At 39.0% G+C, this 16,603-nt stretch overlaps 2 protein-coding genes across 4 annotated transcripts in view; one reads left to right on the top strand and one right to left on the bottom strand.

The window, feature by feature from the left end:
* Positions 1–5,239: 5,239 nt before the first annotated feature.
* The window catches only part of SCOC (short coiled-coil protein), a 41,760-nt gene continuing 30,396 nt past the window's right edge, over positions 5,240–16,603 (bottom strand). The window contains exons 1-4 of one of the 3 annotated variants that reach the window (XM_059922514.1): positions 14,880–15,060; positions 8,685–8,756; positions 8,231–8,314; positions 5,240–6,785 (exon numbers count right to left, since the gene is read on the bottom strand). In XM_059922514.1, the coding sequence (XP_059778497.1) occupies positions 6,643–6,785; positions 8,231–8,314; positions 8,685–8,756; positions 14,880–15,060 (480 nt within the window). In that variant the 3' untranslated portion in view covers positions 5,240–6,642. Of the gene's footprint in view, positions 6,786–8,230; positions 8,315–8,684; positions 8,757–14,731; positions 14,833–14,879; positions 15,061–16,603 lie in introns of those variants that run through there. The other 2 variants (XM_059922516.1, XM_059922515.1) reach the window with 2 other exon arrangements.
* Positions 15,207–16,603, top strand: part of MAML3 (mastermind like transcriptional coactivator 3) — a 628,002-nt gene continuing 626,605 nt past the window's right edge. The window contains exon 1 of the mRNA XM_059922512.1: positions 15,207–15,318. The gene's annotated coding sequence lies outside the window, so the exon portion shown is untranslated. The remainder of the gene's footprint in view (positions 15,319–16,603) is intronic.

The following is a 16,603-nucleotide window of genomic DNA, read 5'->3' as shown; positions in this document are numbered from 1 at the left end:
TCCTTATTTCAGGGAGTGAACTGAAAATGAAAATAAGTGCTTTATTCCATTGCTGTGTTCTGAACTTTCCATAAATTGGTGGTGGACAATCTTAATATGTAGTTAACCATACTTTGTATTTATTTAATGCTGACTAAACTTAACACATCTTGCAGGGACTCCCTTTCTTGCTTTGTATTGGGAATGTCCAAGTGAACTAGACATATTGAATGATTCTAGATGAGAATGTTTCTGAAAGTAAACTACTACTTCATGAGATAAATCCTTTCTTAACTTTATGGAAAACTTCTTGCCGACAAGTGTCTTATATATGCTCATTTTTTTCTAAAGATTATTAAAGCTTTTTTTACTTTCGTGGTTGCAGATTAATTTTAACTTTCACACTTGGTTAAACTCCATGAGCTTGTAGTGGTAAAATCTGAGCAACCAGTTTTTGCCAGTTCACAGCTCCTTCCTGTGGATGTACCCTTTGTGGATGTACCATGCCTGATAGGTTTAAATTTGTGTATTAGATCCATGCAGTAGACAAAGCATAGAGTCTTCTTCAATAACGAAATGGCTTTTTCCTTTTACCACCGTAATGTGACTTTATTGTTTAAAACGATTTAAGTTTTATCCTTTCCTCTAATAAAGGAGAAAAATAAATGGATTTTGCTCTTTATTTCAGTTGGCCTTTTTAGAGGCTTTTTAACGTGACCAGGCTAAAGTAACTTCCTTTTTCTTGCACATTTTTTTAAGGTAACCTTGCTTCCACTGGTCATTCCTCTAGGAAGATACATACTACTAGAACTAGGAGCTTTTTTCAAGCGTCAGTCTACATTTGCAGGACACACAGGATGAACCTGCTTACGTGTGAAAATTAACCACTAGCAGTGAATGTAATGTACCTTAGAAATTTACAATACTAATTTAGAAAACTAATAGTTTTCAGTGGAAACTATTCAGAATAGTTAAAACATAAATATATTACACTCTAGGTACCTATGGAGCTTTTTTGTTCTCTTTTCAATTGTGGTTCTGTTTTTAACTTCAGCAGGATTTAGAGATGAAATATCATATGGTTAATATTGGATAACTACTTAAATCTCATGTAAAGGATTTATTTAAACATAATAGTAGCATTTTCTACATAAATTCTAATAATCTCTTCCGAAATTATAGCTCCCATTTCCATAGCATGACAGCTGTGAGGAGTTAAGGAAATAAAATTATCCCTCATCTGACAGGTCAGATGAAGCAGGTTGATGGGAGAGAAAATGTATTTTTGAATGCATTTGAAGTTTGTAGAGATCCAAATACATGGAAAAGCAATGATAATTTTAGAGAAAATGGGCAACAGGATAATTTTTTTTAAATGATCTTTTAACACCTAACAAACACAGTATCTTACCACACATTTTGTGTTTCTTAAATGAATAGAGTTTTACGTCTTTTGTAAAATTTTGGAGTAATTTCAAGTTTTAATTACTTAGACTAAACATTTGATAAGCCATCGTATAGATAATAATAGAAAATTTAAAACAAGGCAAATACATTATACAATCGATTACAATATATTACTTTAGCTTCTGTCATCACTCCTCAATACCCCTTCCATTATATGGTAAATTAGGTCCTAAAGCCAACATAAAGTCCTTGTTATAGTAAATATCTTCAAATACCATTAATCTCTATGATTTAAGTGAAATAGACTGTAGCTTGTTTTTAGGATAGAGTAGCTAAGAGGCAATTAAGGCATTCTTCCAATTGTTAAGCTTTCATTTATTCACATTCTCTATTCTTTCATGATATACAAGTGGTCTCACCAACTAAAGTAATATCTGGTCTTTGCTGGCAATTTTGATTATATCAGCATTGAAGAAATATCTGATGACAACCACTAGAGGGTGTTAAGATAGGGAAAAACAAAATTATTGCGGAAAGTAAAGAAGGACTGCATTCTAAAGAATTAAGATCAATTTTGCTTTGTTTTGGACCATGAAAGTAATTCTAGAATATATAATTCACCTTTCACTTCTCGTTTGGAGAAAGGACTTGATCAGGAATATAAATGTGACATCATAAACTGGTTGGAACTGCATGCTTGGATGATTTTGGTTATTTCTCCACAAATGGTTTTATTGTTACACATACAATTCCAAATTCCAAAAATCTCTGTAAATCTGAAGTTTTTCATGTTTGACATCAAAACTCATTTGGCAGCCAAACCTGACCTCCCTGACAGGCTACATGTAGTCTTTACTTACGTAACTTAGTATTAAATTCATATATTTCACTACAAAAATGTTAATGTATTTGATTCCAAGTGCTGCCCCAAGCTGTACTGGTGTATGAGTCATAATACTTTATGAAATGAAAAATTCCAAATTCTGAAATATCTGGTCCCAAGAGTTCCAGATAAGGGATTGTGAGCTGTATTAACTTGCTATAAGTAAAGTCCAAAGTGAATATAAAGAGGACAAATTTTGGATGGAATACTAGTGTTAGTATTGAGGGAAGTTCTACTGGGAGACCCTGAGGAAAAGCGGTCCCTGCCAGTCATCATTCCACCAGCATTTAGAGCTAGGAAGTATCACTATTAAAAATGTATTCTGACACTGGTTAAAACAATAAGGAAGACTTTATTCAGGACTATTGCAATAGGGCCAACACTATCACCAGAGGGGAGAGAGAATGGGCTTAACTCCAGATACAGTGAAGACAGCTGGGGATTTATAGTCGTTGAGCAGAGTGGGTCAGGGGAGGGTTGGTGGATGGAAAATTCCTAAGAGGAGACATCAAGGGTAGAAGGGTGCTTGCCATGCTGATTTAACAGGATTCTTGCTGAAGGCAGGCAGGGTGATCAGATTCACCTAGCAGGATTTTTACTAAAGCTGGACTAGGCAGGCTGAAGACAGGGCCTAAGATGAGGCCTAGACAAAGAGGGCTCAGAAGAACCTGGGTAAAGTTTGGTCAAGGAGAGTCTTGATCAGAAGCTAGGCACAGTCCCTGCACACACTGTTTACCACCTGTATTTCTAACACGGAAATGACATCCTGAAGATACTGCCATAATGAAAACAAAATATATAGCACTGGTTTACCGTTCATATGACGAGCAGGCGGGGCATGTATTTCAGGTAACATTTTGTCACCTTCTGAGTTAACAGCTGTAGGACAGCAGTTGGAAAAGCCAAAATGTGAAATGAATTGGCTGTTCCTTGATGCTTTTAGCAAGGTTATCACAAGAAGGAACTTACTTACCAGTGTCCAAGCAGAGATGGAAGGGAATAGAGAAGGATCACGCATATTAGGTACGTCACAAGATTAGAAAAGCTAATTGCATCTGGACCCTGAATAGCAGAAAAAGTTCAAAATAGTTTTATTTTTGAGGTGTGGGAGGTAGAAGGGGAAGGCCAGTTAAGACTTCTCTTCCAAGCGTTAAGGCAGTCAAAGGGACCCAGCCCTGCAGTGATACCTGGGTGTCGCAGTCCCAGCGCAGTCTTATTTTCAGTTGGTTTCAAAGTAGCCTCCATGAAAGAGAGGCAGGGTCCTGTAAGGATGGAAAGCAAGCAAACTTTGAGAATTTGGTCTAGGGAAGAGCTTGATTGTGATTCCTAGCCTATGGAACTGAAGCATATCGACAACAAGGTTGTTCTTGAGGGAACTGTACAGCCCAAGAAACGTGAGCTAGGCCTACAGACGATGGGCAGCAGACTCACACCAGCGCGAAGTGGACTGCTTTCACAACTCCCATGAGGGGAATACTCCAAACTCTACTTCACAGTCCTGGGTGGGGGTGGGGGAATGGACAAGGAGTAACTTTCCAGTTGGGGGAAGCCATGGAGAGCAATGGGAAAGGGCAGTCCCTGGCCAGAGATTACAGTCAGGGTCTAATCAAGGAACTTCGTCCACTATCAGAGACAGGATCTTCACAGGGTCTCTCTCCCAGGAGTATTCCACAACTGCTTTGATGTGTTTCCCTTTATTCTGTTGTCCAAATTTAGAGTTTTTATTTAGGTATCCTATCCCCACTAGACCATTATAAATGGGCAGAGCAAATAATCTGTCATCAGTTTAGAGGTGGTCAGACTATTAAGAGTCACATCTACAGCTGACAGAGCTTGATAGAGATCCTGGATTTTGAGCTGAGTCAGTAACTGGATGAGGAGAGGCTGAGTACGTTCTGTGTATGGGAAGAAGGCTGGGCACAGATACTTACTAGCAAGAAAAGAGGGCTGTGGCTGAAGCTGCTGCCACCCTCATCCTCCGTCGGCTTCCATAATAAAGTCGTAGCGGGACTACGGCTTCCAGCCAGCGACTACATTTCTCAGCCACTCTTGCATCTAAACCCCACGCCCTTGGGAATGTGAGAGGACATGAGCCATTTCCAGCAGGCCCAACCCATAAACCCTGCATGTGTACCCCATGCATTTTTCTGCAAATCAGAATGGTGGTAACTAGTGTGACTTGGAAGCCACGGTTGAAAATGGCAGAGAAATCCCCAGCTCACAAAGCCTGGTTGTTAGATTACAATGCTCACCTCAGAACCATTAGTTGGAAGAGAAACTTCTGTGTTTTTTTTACCATTGCATCTCGTTACAAGAGCTTAGCCTAACCTAAAAAATACAACCACCTTTCCCCTGGCAATCTTGGATCCTTTTCTTTGAATTCTTTGCTTTTATTTTTTAAATTAAGGTATAATATCCTATATTTGTTTTAATAAGAATAGTATTCCCGGATTTCCCTGGTGGCGCAGTGGTTGAGAATCCACCTGCCAATGCAGGGGACATGGGTTCGAGCCCTGATCCGGGAAGATCCCACATGCCACGGAGCAACTAAGCCCGTGTGCCACAACTACTGAGCCTGCGCTCTAGAGCCCGCGAGCCACAACTACTGAAGCCTGCGCGCCTAGAGCCCGTGCTCCGCAACAAGAGAAGCCACTGCAATAAGCCCGCGCACCGCAATGAAGACTAGCCCCCACTCGCCGCAACTAGAGAAAGCCCACATGCAGCAACAAAGACCCAATGCAGCCAAAAATAATACAAATAAATTAATTTTTAAAAAAATAGTATTCCCTTAAACATCCAGTAACTGGTACTTAAATAAGATATGCTACTTATCCTGTGGCTTTGAACAACCCTGATACACCACTGCACCACTGTATATATCCCAGTTACTTACGCAACAATATCAAAACACATGCAATTTTTGAAACAGCTTTTTATTAAACAGCAAAGCATAATAGCAACACAGTTTTAAATGTTTAAAAATTAGGTCACAAAGGGATGCAAAATGTTTGCAGTATGACTATTATATATTCATACAGCTAAAGTCATCAAATCTTAACACCAATAGAAACATTAAGATTCTTCCATGATTAGCCTAAATTTAATAACCATAAACTATATTAGTGGATCTCTTTTCCTATTTAATATTTTAACATTACTTGTGATACTGATTTCTTTACCAAATGGAATGTACAAACTAAATTTTAAAAAACTGTTAAATGACTAAAACTCTGCAAACCAGTAGTTGGGTTTACAGAAAATTCTGGGAGAAGTAGTGAGATAAAATACTGAGAAAGCATCAATTAGTATACATGTAAAACTCTCCCATTTTATTCATGATTCTGATACTAATACACTTTTTAAGGGACTTTGCAAAGTTGATCATCTGGGTACTGCAAATAAACCTGAGACCAAACTTTATTCCCTTCTAGGTGTGGTTTACATAAGGTTAGCCAAACTTAATCCATTTTCTTATATATTCCCCCCTCAAATCTAATCTGTGCCAGAGATAACACAAATCTGGAGTAAAAACATTTGGAGTTGGTTACAAGTACTTACCAAGTATTGAATACTTCTCCTACCCTATTTCTATTTTTCCTCAAAATTTTCTGTTTCAAACACACACACAACCAGAGCTCATCTTTTCAGGTATCAAGTGGATTATTCTGTGCAAAGGAAGTTTTTAACAACAAATCTTCCCAATACGATAATTCAGTTTCAAAGAAAAATCTTCATCTTTATATCCCCCGTTTTCAATTGATTAAACAGAAACCAACTATCCTATCTTATTACTAAATATAACAAATAAGCCCTAAGCTGAGTAAGTATCTTATTTTGGTTAAGTTTCAACAGAGTTCGGGCTACTCTCTTAGATGATTAACTACTGAAATTACTTTTTACAAATGTGAAACCAATATTTTCCTTAGGGGAAAGAAAATGGGAAGAAAGCAAATGGAGAAGAGGCACACGATGGTGGACAGGGTATATAAAGCTGTGCATTCAGTACGTGATTTTGGTCACTTTTTCACAACACGGTGGTTATTTTCTTGTATCTCTAACTATGCCTATAATAAAAGACAATGCTAAACCTATAAAAGCAAATTTGATATAACATTCATTTTCAAGTTTCATAAATATATGCATTTCTAATTATAAAGTCTCTACAATACCTTTGCACATTTTCATAGACTAACATAATACACAAACTCATGGAAGTCTTCTGTTATGCTCTTAATTTTGCTTAGATCTGACACTATCTTCATAAATACTCAGTGAAGCCACAAACAAAAGTACTATAACTTTTGGAATCTATCCAAGTTTTAAAGAAAAAAAGATCAGCAGCAATTCCATAAGACATAAGGGATATCAATCCCTTATTTTCTTTTGCTTTTTGTGTCAGTTGTTTGAAAAACACTAGAAGCTGACATGAGGTTTTCTATATATTGTCCAAGAACTTGGTTTTCTGATTTTAGCTTCAGATTTTCTTCCTTAACTGCATCTACTCTTGCAGAGAGATCTATATGAAAAATAAAAAAGCGCATTGTCAACAAAATGATGGCAATGACTCCATGTTATAAAATGCTTATTAAGATTCATTCGTAAAAGAAATACCACAATCCTTAAATTTTGTTTTTAAACTCAGACTACTTTAGAAGTTAAGGTAAAGAAAGTAAACTGAGTACAAATCAATAGCCAAAATTCCTAAAAAGAGATTTCACATTAGACTAAATGTTATTCTTTGTAAACAGCATTTTTGTTAAGTAGTTAACTCTTAAAATGGTTATTTAAAAAAATACTGTTTTTAAAATGTTAATTTTGGTTCATATCATCATAAAACCATAATGTCTTTACTAGTAATATTTAAGACAGTGTAGTAGGTGAACATAACTGAATTCACATACTGGATATATGCAGTCAGTTTCCAAGCAATTGATCGTTTTATATTTTTACATTAGCAAGAAATTCAAAAGAACAGGTCTTGATGATTAAAAAAAGAAGATACCACACCTCAGTCATTTAGCAACTAAGTTACTGGGGTGCCTTCTAAGAGACAGGCACTGTTCTAGAGGCAACAGTAACAAAAAAGGTCCCTGCCCTTAACAAGCTGACATTCTAATGGGGCTTAGGGTGGGTGGGGGTCAGGAGAAAAAGCAAGAAGGGTAAGGGTCACAGGAAGCAAAGGGCAGTTGTCCTGTGATACAGTATAGTCAGGGATAGCTATTTTGATTAAGGAAATTTCGCTAGAGACCTAAAGGAAGTAACAGAATGAGCCACACAGATATGCAAATGACTAAGGGAAAAGATTCAAGCACAGGGGAACAGCAACTGCTAAGACCCTGAGGAGAAGCTTGCTGAAAGAACAGCAAGGAGGTTGAAGTGTCCCAGTCAGGGAGTGTGACAGGACTCTGAAAGGTAAAAGGGAAGTGAGAGACTTCCAGAGAGGAACCTGGCTTCCATTAACTGTGAGATGGGAAGCCACTGGAATGACATGATCTGCTCAATCTGATTTCAAAAAAAAACACCACCACCTCTTAATTTCGTTGAAAACCAAAAGATGTTTCACTGGTGGAATTAATTTTATGCAAGACATTTAGAAAATGAAAAAACTCAGATCAGTTCCCTTATAATCCCTGAGGCTAATACACTGATTTTACTCTCATATAAGCTTTATTAAAGTGGACTTAGTAACACAGTGTAGGGACTTAAACGGAGCTCATTATGTTAGACCTTAAAGAGGGAAGCATAAGAACACTATTTGACTTCCTTATTGAAACGTATCTGTTCTTTGAAATCACCAGCCAAAGCTACAGGCCAGGAGAGGAGAAAAACTACTGAAGTAGACTTTGAAATTTATACTTTTAAAAACTGTGCACAGTAACAAACAAAATTTAGCAATCTGCTTACAATTACAATTTCAATTACCTGGATGTTAGTCAAGAAAAATACAAAACGCAAGCTAACCTTCAAGGGTGTGTTGGAGTTCCAACACTTGATTAATAAGTCGTGTTTTCTCCTCCAGTTCCACCTGATTTTCAGCATCAACTGCTGTAATGAAAAGGTTCAGATTTACTATTAATATTAGCTACCATTTGTGTAGTATAGCACTTAAAAGATCTGCAAAATAGTTTATATTCATTCTTACTTGACTTATACAAGAGCCCTGTAAAATAAAAGGTTAAATCCCACATGGCAGATGAGGACACCAAGGTGAAGGTAAAATGTTTTGCCAACATCTCGTAGTTAAAGAATGAAAATTGCCTTAAATCTTTTCTAGAACTAGATGGGATTATAAATAAGTACACTGGCCAAGATCAAAGCCTTCTAAGTATTGATTCTCTGCTCTTTCTATTGCTTAATAAAGCAATGTATGCGCCACAAAACCAGGAACATACAAAAAGGAAAATGAAGAACATACCATCCATGTCAGCATTCATCATCTTCGGTAACAAACTTTTGGGCCTTGGATGCAAAATTCTTGATGAATGGTCTGCAATAAGAAAAAGTTAGAAACATAGACACATAGAGTGATGAAATATAAGCTTGTTTTTCAAAAGAAAATTAAGTGACCCAGTAGGACCCTTTTCACATGCTTTACTAAGAATAAATACCCAGTGTGGAAATAAGCAAAGAATATTTACAGTTTACAAAGAGAAGTATTAAGTAAATAAGAGAAAATGTTGAGTTTCTTGGTAGTCAAAGAAATGCATAATAAAATACCACTGTATATTTCATAAAATATTTTTCTAAAAGAAGATAATGATCAATGCTAGCAAAGTTATGGAAAAACAAACACAAAATATTGGACACAAATTTTAAACGTAATATTTTTGGAAAGCAGTACAGTAATAAACAAGATTCATAAAAACATTTAAATATTTTTTACAAAGTAATTTTACTCTTGGAAATTTAGCCTAAGGAAAATTAAGAAGGAAAAAAATTACATCCATAAAAATTTTTACTTCAACCTTATTTATAACCCAGTACATTGGAAACGACATAAACTGTCCATTCAGAGTCTGGTTGATTATAGTTGCCATTTCTAATGGAGTGGCTACTAAAAATAATTATGACTATAATAACATGAAAGAATGTTTATGCCATTGTATATTCACTGATGTAAATTATGTGAAAAATCTTTAGTATGGATAAAGAAAACACAGCAAATTGAAAAAGCTCTTACATTAAGGATAATGGCAGCAAGGAAGACAAATCTAAAAATATTCTTCATTATTAAAACATTGTTTCATATATACCAATTAACACTTTTTAAACATAAAATTCAAAAGAAAAATACTAGTTATCTGAAACACTAATAAGGGTTAAATGAAAAATATGTACTTGTCACCTCCTGGTTATAGTTAAAATAGTTTAATTAGGATGTAAATGAGTAAATAAATATTAATATTTTCTTCTGTCCATAAAAGGCTCCAAAATATTAAAGCACCAAATCCTTGTGAAACATGTTCTGCTCTATTGCTAACATTCATTTCACATGCAATGGGCTCAAAATTTATTAAATAATGTACCAATTACTGAAAACAGATTTGTTAACCAATCTAATTTACTCACTGAAACAACTTAGATCTTAGTCAATGTTGTTACTCTTTCAGCAAGTATTTATTGAGCACCTACTATACCCAAGGCATTGCTATGCCTCCATATGCTGAACAGTAGAACCCAAACCTATTGAACAAGGATGTCTACATACCAGAACTAGAATCACAATCAAAACAGTGAACAGTGTATTGTATATTCCCTCATGACACTTCAGATACTGGCATGAACATGGCAATAGAATGCTCAGTGTACACATGTATAAACTGCCTCTCAAGTAAGATATCACTCAGTCTAAAAAAGAAAGATATTAAACCTCCTTTACAAGTAGCATTATTAAAGAAGTAACACTAAAAATAATGCTTAATAAATCTACCCCAAGTCTTCTCACTTATCCAGCATTAGCGTTACTCTCCCTCACTGGTTTTAACTCTCAGGTTCTTTGTACTTCAGAAAAAGTTTTAGATAGATAGGTAGATATAGTTGCACACACACACACACACACACACACACACACACACACACACACTGACCCTTGAACAAGGGTTTGAACTATGCGGGTCCACTTACACTCAAATTTTTTTCAATAACTACTACTACAGAACTACACGACCTACAGTTGGTTCAATCTGCAGATGTGGAATTGCGTATATGGCAGGCCGACCGTAAAGTTGTATGTGGATTTTCAATCGTGCAGAGGGTCGGCACCCCTAACCCTCATTGTTCAAGGGTCAACTGTTTAAATATGTGTGTATATGTGTATATATATCTATACACACACACACATAAATCCAAATAGACTGATTATGATATTTTTTTCCAAAAATTCTTTAAGTCATTAAATGCTTTGTATAATAGTATTCGAAGACCACACTTTAAAAATTATTCTTCTCCATTCAATCAATGTGTCTTTATAATTGAAGAGGAAGAGTGCTAGCAGTGAAAACTTTATTTGGCCCTTCCCCAAGAGAAGAGCACTTTCATACCACTTCAACTATTGATACTTGTCTGGGAGGGATGACAGAGGTAACAGCCAAAAGCAAAAGTAAATGATCTTGGGAATACTCAGCAACAGCAGACTTCAACTTGGCTATCTTCCCTGCTACATGAGAGAAGTATTCCCCATTTTTTAACAGTTTGCTTTACGCCACTTCACTTGTATAAAAGACCTACATTAGTACCTGTTTTGCTAAACAAAAGAAATCTGACGAGGATTTTCACTTTCGTGAAAAAAGGCAAAAAACAAAAATAGCATTCAGCGTTTGTTTTGCAGCGAGGTGTCAGAGGCAGCACTCACTCTGAGCAGTGACACCAAGCTCCTTCCCTGAGAACTACACTCAGCATCTCAGCCGCAAGCCGCCACAGCTCTGACCTGTGTCTGTGAGCATCCGTGTTTTATTTATTTTGTGCATCTGTTAGCAAGATGTGTCCTAAGATAATTGCTTCATCACTTTACGCCATTTCAGCTTACAAAAGGTAGGAATGCTCTACTTTAAGGTAGTAGGGGGAAACCTGTATATTAAATGCTCCAGATTTCTAATATCCAGTCTTTTTAAGAATACACCTGAAACAGAATTTTCACGACAGCTGAGAAGAGTGATATGATACACAAGTCAAAGCAACAGATAGGGCTTCCCTGGTGGCGCAGTGGTTGAGAATCTGCCTGCCAATGCAGGGGACATGGGTTCGAGCCCTGGTCTGGGAAGATCCCACTAGGCCCGTGAGCCACAGTTGCTGAGCCTGCGCGTCTGGAGCCTGTGCCCCGCAACAAGAGAGGCCGCGACACTGAGAGGCCCGCGCACCGCGATGAAGAGTGGCCCCCGCTTGCCGCAACTAGAGAAAGCCCTCGCACAGAAACGAAGACCCAACATAGCCATAAATAAATAAATAAATAAATAAATAAATAAACCCAAAGTTAAAAAAAAAAAAAAATTACCTAAAAAAAAAAAAGCAACAGATAATCACAAAATCAATGCGCTCAACTTTGAAATCAGATCTAGTATAGGGATGGGTTATACTTCTTTTGCCCGTATTTTAGTCTAATACTAAAATTAAACCCAGAAGTCTTCCATAAATGCAAAGTGTTCCAGGCTGACCAATGTAGTAGGTAAGGAAAAAGAAGCCAGTTTCTGAAATTTTGGCCACATATAACCCAAACAATAGAAAATTACTCTTAGAAAAACACGTCCAGATTGGGGTGGAAGCAAGAGCACAAAAGCAAGGCGCAAGGACAGTGCTATAGGATATACCACATAACCCAAGACAACACTACTCACATCATAGTCCATGTAAGATTGCCCTGAGGGCTGAAAAGTGCAAAACCTGCCCAACTGTATGTGGCAGCCATGTGCAACACCAGAGTATCACCGGCTGCCTCTGCATGACAACAACAAAAAAACACAAGTAGCCATTTTTTCTTACTGTGATGTGATCAAATAGACCAGTCTCAAAACGCTACTCCTGTATATATTCTAAGTCTGTCAGGACATCCAGAGTCATAAACAGATTTATTTTATATATGGGATCAAAAGGTTTGTTGAGCTCTTTAAGTCAAAGTATTTTAGCCATGGATTTTACTTCCTTCAAAATAGGGTCAATCCTCAAACTTCGCAATGCCTACATTAGCACAGTACTACATCATAATATGCACTCAACACAAGATTAAATTTTTCAACTATAAAATTCTTTTTCTCAATCTATAGTTGCTATCATATCAATCCAATTGTGTCAGATGTGCTCTTAGGAGTTCATTTTCAACTCCTTCTGCCCCTACACATAAATCCAAACCTGACATTAAAAGAGAGAGAATCCAGACCAAAGTATCTCAAGTGTGGGAACACTGAAATAAATGTGGGGTGCTAACGCTGATCTGTTTATCCAAAATCTGCCTTAGCGTATCCAAAATCTGCCTTAGCTCTCCGCAATGGATATGACTGTCTGGGATTCCTCAACTCTGACCTAAGCCGAGGTCAGATCTCATAAAACTTTTCTCAAAAATCACAGTAAATTTTAGTGCCTATCTTCATCTAGCCTTGGTCAGTGGAAGAGAATCTAGAGTTATTTTGATAATTTAAGTCCAGGGAGCAAAGGTATGGAAAGAACAAGGATCCAGAAATGTGGCAAGCATTAGTATAGACCCATTTTCCATGCCCTCACAGTCAGCTGTGACCAAAGGCTATCATCTTACCAAGTACACCTCTACCTTCTTTTCTAGTATGCCCAACAGTACCATGACATGCTCTTCATAAGAGGCAGTTTAGCACAGTGATTAAGAACATGGATTTAGATTACCTGGATTCAAATGCTAGCTCTCCTATTTATAAGCTCTGGACCTTAGGTAAGATTAACATCTCAGCCTCAGTTTCCTCATCTGTAAAATGAGGTTAATAACAGTATGTACCTCATAGTTTTGTTGTGAGAATATTATGAGTTGATATATATAATGTGATTGCAACAATACACAGTAGTTATTCAATAATGTTAGCTATTATCTTTTCTACCTTTTAGCTCTATTTCAGGCCACAAGAAGAATTTTTAAAAATTACCTGGTCCACTTGCCTCATTTTTACAACTAAGCCAAGGCCAAGATGATAATGGCCTACCTAAGATCACAGTAATACTTACATAGACAGAGCCAAGACTACATACAGTCAATGTCTCAGTCTAGTTTTATCCACCACTCCACCACAGGTATGCTCACATCGGAGACCTGAGATTTTGAGACTTTTCCGATATCCACCCAACCTAAACCACTCAACTTTTCTGCATCTAAAACTGATTTTCGTCATCCGTCATCAACTTACTAATGGAACTAGCAAGACTACTAAACGTCACTGTGCATTAATATACTAAATTCTTTACATATATTAGCTCATCAAATCAACAGGACATGGTACTTTACAAACGTGGACCCTGTATCTCAGAAAGGCTACATATCTTGCCTTAGAGTTCATAGCCGAAGTCTGTACCAAGAATCTGAACTCAGATCTAACTAAAAAGTCCCTGCTTTTTCCATTATGCAATGGAAGACACTTTAATATGACCCTAATCTAAATTTGCAAAACATTTTGCAACCCTTGATGTCAAATTTCTTTGCTATTTCTACTATCTAAAAAACTGAAGGTAAATTTCATCCACTGCAAGCTGCAACGACTTTCAACATGGCTTGTTCAAGTCCCTTCAAATTCTGACTTGTTCTGGTTAAGTCCAATTTTAAATTCCACAAAATTAAGGGACTGTTTGGCCAAATATTTGATCAGAAACGAGATCCCCAGAGTGGCTAGCTATATTGAGTTTAATCAATGAATGAGTACAGGCACGGAATATATAGGCACAGCTTTGGATTCTCAGGTACGGAGTGCTGGGAACAGAGCACACCATCTGTCCTTAATATTATTCCGTCATAGTACTGGAATCGATACACAACGAAAATCCTGTCTTTCAGGAATGTCTCCTGTTTCTCCTTTCCAACAATCCTAAGTCCCTAAACTTGTCCAGCAGGACCCTTGAAAGATGCCCACTGAGAAACTAACTCGGGAGCTACTTTCAGAGCCTGAAAAGATGTCGCCAGCCCTGGCTTCACCGCTCACTCGGCTCCCTCCCCGCCCCCGCGTCCTCTCCCCCGCCCCCGTCTCCGAGCTCTCGGCCGAGAAGCCGCGGGCTAGTCCAGGCATGCCAGGTCCCAACCCAACCGAACGCCCCTCCCGCAGTCCCACTTCAGGGCGGGGGGAGGGGGGGCCGGGCCGACAGAGGCTTTAGACTCAGGATCCGCGGGGAGAAGGCGGCAGGAGGTCCGCGCCACGGACCGCGGGGGGCCCTCCACAAAGGAACCTCTGCGCCCAACAACGAGAGGATGAGAAAAAGAGGCTGCGCAGGGGTTCTGCAGGGAGCCAGGCCTCGGCCGCCCACCTAACGCCCAGGCCGTAGGACGCTCTTCCCGGGTCCCCGTGCGCCGGGCCGCGTACATCCCGCCCCGCCCTCCAGGCTCTCGTCAGTACTGAGGCCGCAACTCCAGTCGCTCAGGGCCAAGCCCTCCGCGGCCCACGACGGCCCTCACCTGCCGTTTGAGGCGCCGGCAGTGGGAGGGATCGGGAGGATACCTCAGGCCTGGACACTCGGACCAACTGGCACCGGCAACCCCGCCCTCTCCGCCCACAGAGCGTGCGTCGAGGCTGGAGTCCCGCCCCGTCCCGGCCCGTCGCCAGCCAATCCCCACTCAAGAAGGCACGCTTGCGCATTAGCTACACGACGCCCCAATCATCCTACCTCAAACCCTCGGGATCCACCTTTTGCCATAACAAAAGGGCACTGTCATCCAATCAGGGTTGAGGTCGTTGTGGGCGGGTCCGGGAAGAGCAACAGCCAATGACAGTACAGAAGCTAAGCTGAGCGTGCGAAAGGCAGTCCGAGCGAGGCAGCTCCTCAGTTTCAGCCGGTCCGTGAAAATGGGGTCAAGAAATCCAGTGTGGAAAATTCTGACAGCTGTCAGGAAGGAGGTTGGTAAAACCTAACACTGGGCGAGAGAGAAATCATTCAAATTCAAGAAAAGGGACGTGTGTGGACATAATAGAGAAAGTACCCTGGTTCTTCAGTTCTAAAAGCAGACTTTTCCATATTTTTAATTTCCCAAATCGGAAATGTCTTAAGTGTACGTCTAACGGACTGTTCCTCTCCGCATCTTCCCCAAACTATCATAAAATGCATAGTGCGCCGGACCATTTAATAATATTTTAGAATTGAGAAAATACCTTAATACTACTTTGGCGTATAGCACTTTTGCTCACTTTATCCCATTTGATTCTCACAGCAGCCCACATAAAGAAGCTTCAGAGTAAATAAATTTCCTGCTCAAGGTCATAGACGCAGTGTGAAATGCTGTGTTTCAGGCTTTGGGATGTAATGTAATCAGGCTGGGTACCATTCACAGGTACCTAGCACTTGACACAAAGCAGCATCCTGCTGGCTTTGAATATTTGTTATTGTTTTGGCTTTGGCACATTCTCCTGAGTTGTAGAGGTGAGTCATATCTCTACCTGTTTCTTGACTTTTTACTTCTAGCACAGTTTGCTGACATAGAGCCTTACTTTTTTTAAGGAATATATAAAAAATTTTTTCCGTTCAGTGTTTGACAACTATACATTTGACTAGAACTAAGATACACACTATGAGGAAAATTTACTAGAATGCAATGCAGGAGCTAAATACATGAGAAATAAGAAAGATTGAACATAAATCTAAGAGGAGTGTCAAAAAGAGAGACCAGAGAGAATGGGTGTGGTCAGTATTTAAAGAGTAATAACTAAGAATTTTTCAGGGTTGTGGAATATTTGAATTAGATTCAAGAAGCACTTATTCTTGAGCAGGATTAAAATAAGGAATTCTGTACCTGGACACATCGTGGTGAAACTGCAGAACACCAAAGACTAAGAGAACTATTAAATGCAGATTTTTTTTTTTTTTCTAGAAGAACAGGTTTTTTGGGGGTTGCTTTTTCCTTTTAGTTTTATTTATTTATTATTTTTATTTATGGCTGTGTTGGGTCTTCGTTTCTGTGCGAGGGCTTCCTCTAGTTGCGGCAAGCGGGGGCCACTCTTCATCGCGGTGCGCGGACCTCTCACTATCGCGGCCTCTCCTGTTGCGGAGCACAGGCTCCAGACGCGCAGGCTCAGTAATTGTGGCTCACGGGCCCAGCCCCTCCGCGGCATGTGGGATCTTCCCAGACCAGGGCTCGAACCCGTGTCCCCTGCACTGGTAGGCAGATTCTCAACCACTGCGCCACCA

Source organism: Balaenoptera ricei, chromosome 5 (assembly GCF_028023285.1).
Source record: "Balaenoptera ricei isolate mBalRic1 chromosome 5, mBalRic1.hap2, whole genome shotgun sequence".
NCBI classification, from domain to species: Eukaryota; Metazoa; Chordata; class Mammalia; order Artiodactyla; family Balaenopteridae; genus Balaenoptera; species Balaenoptera ricei.
This window is presented reverse-complemented; position numbering and strand designations above follow the sequence as displayed.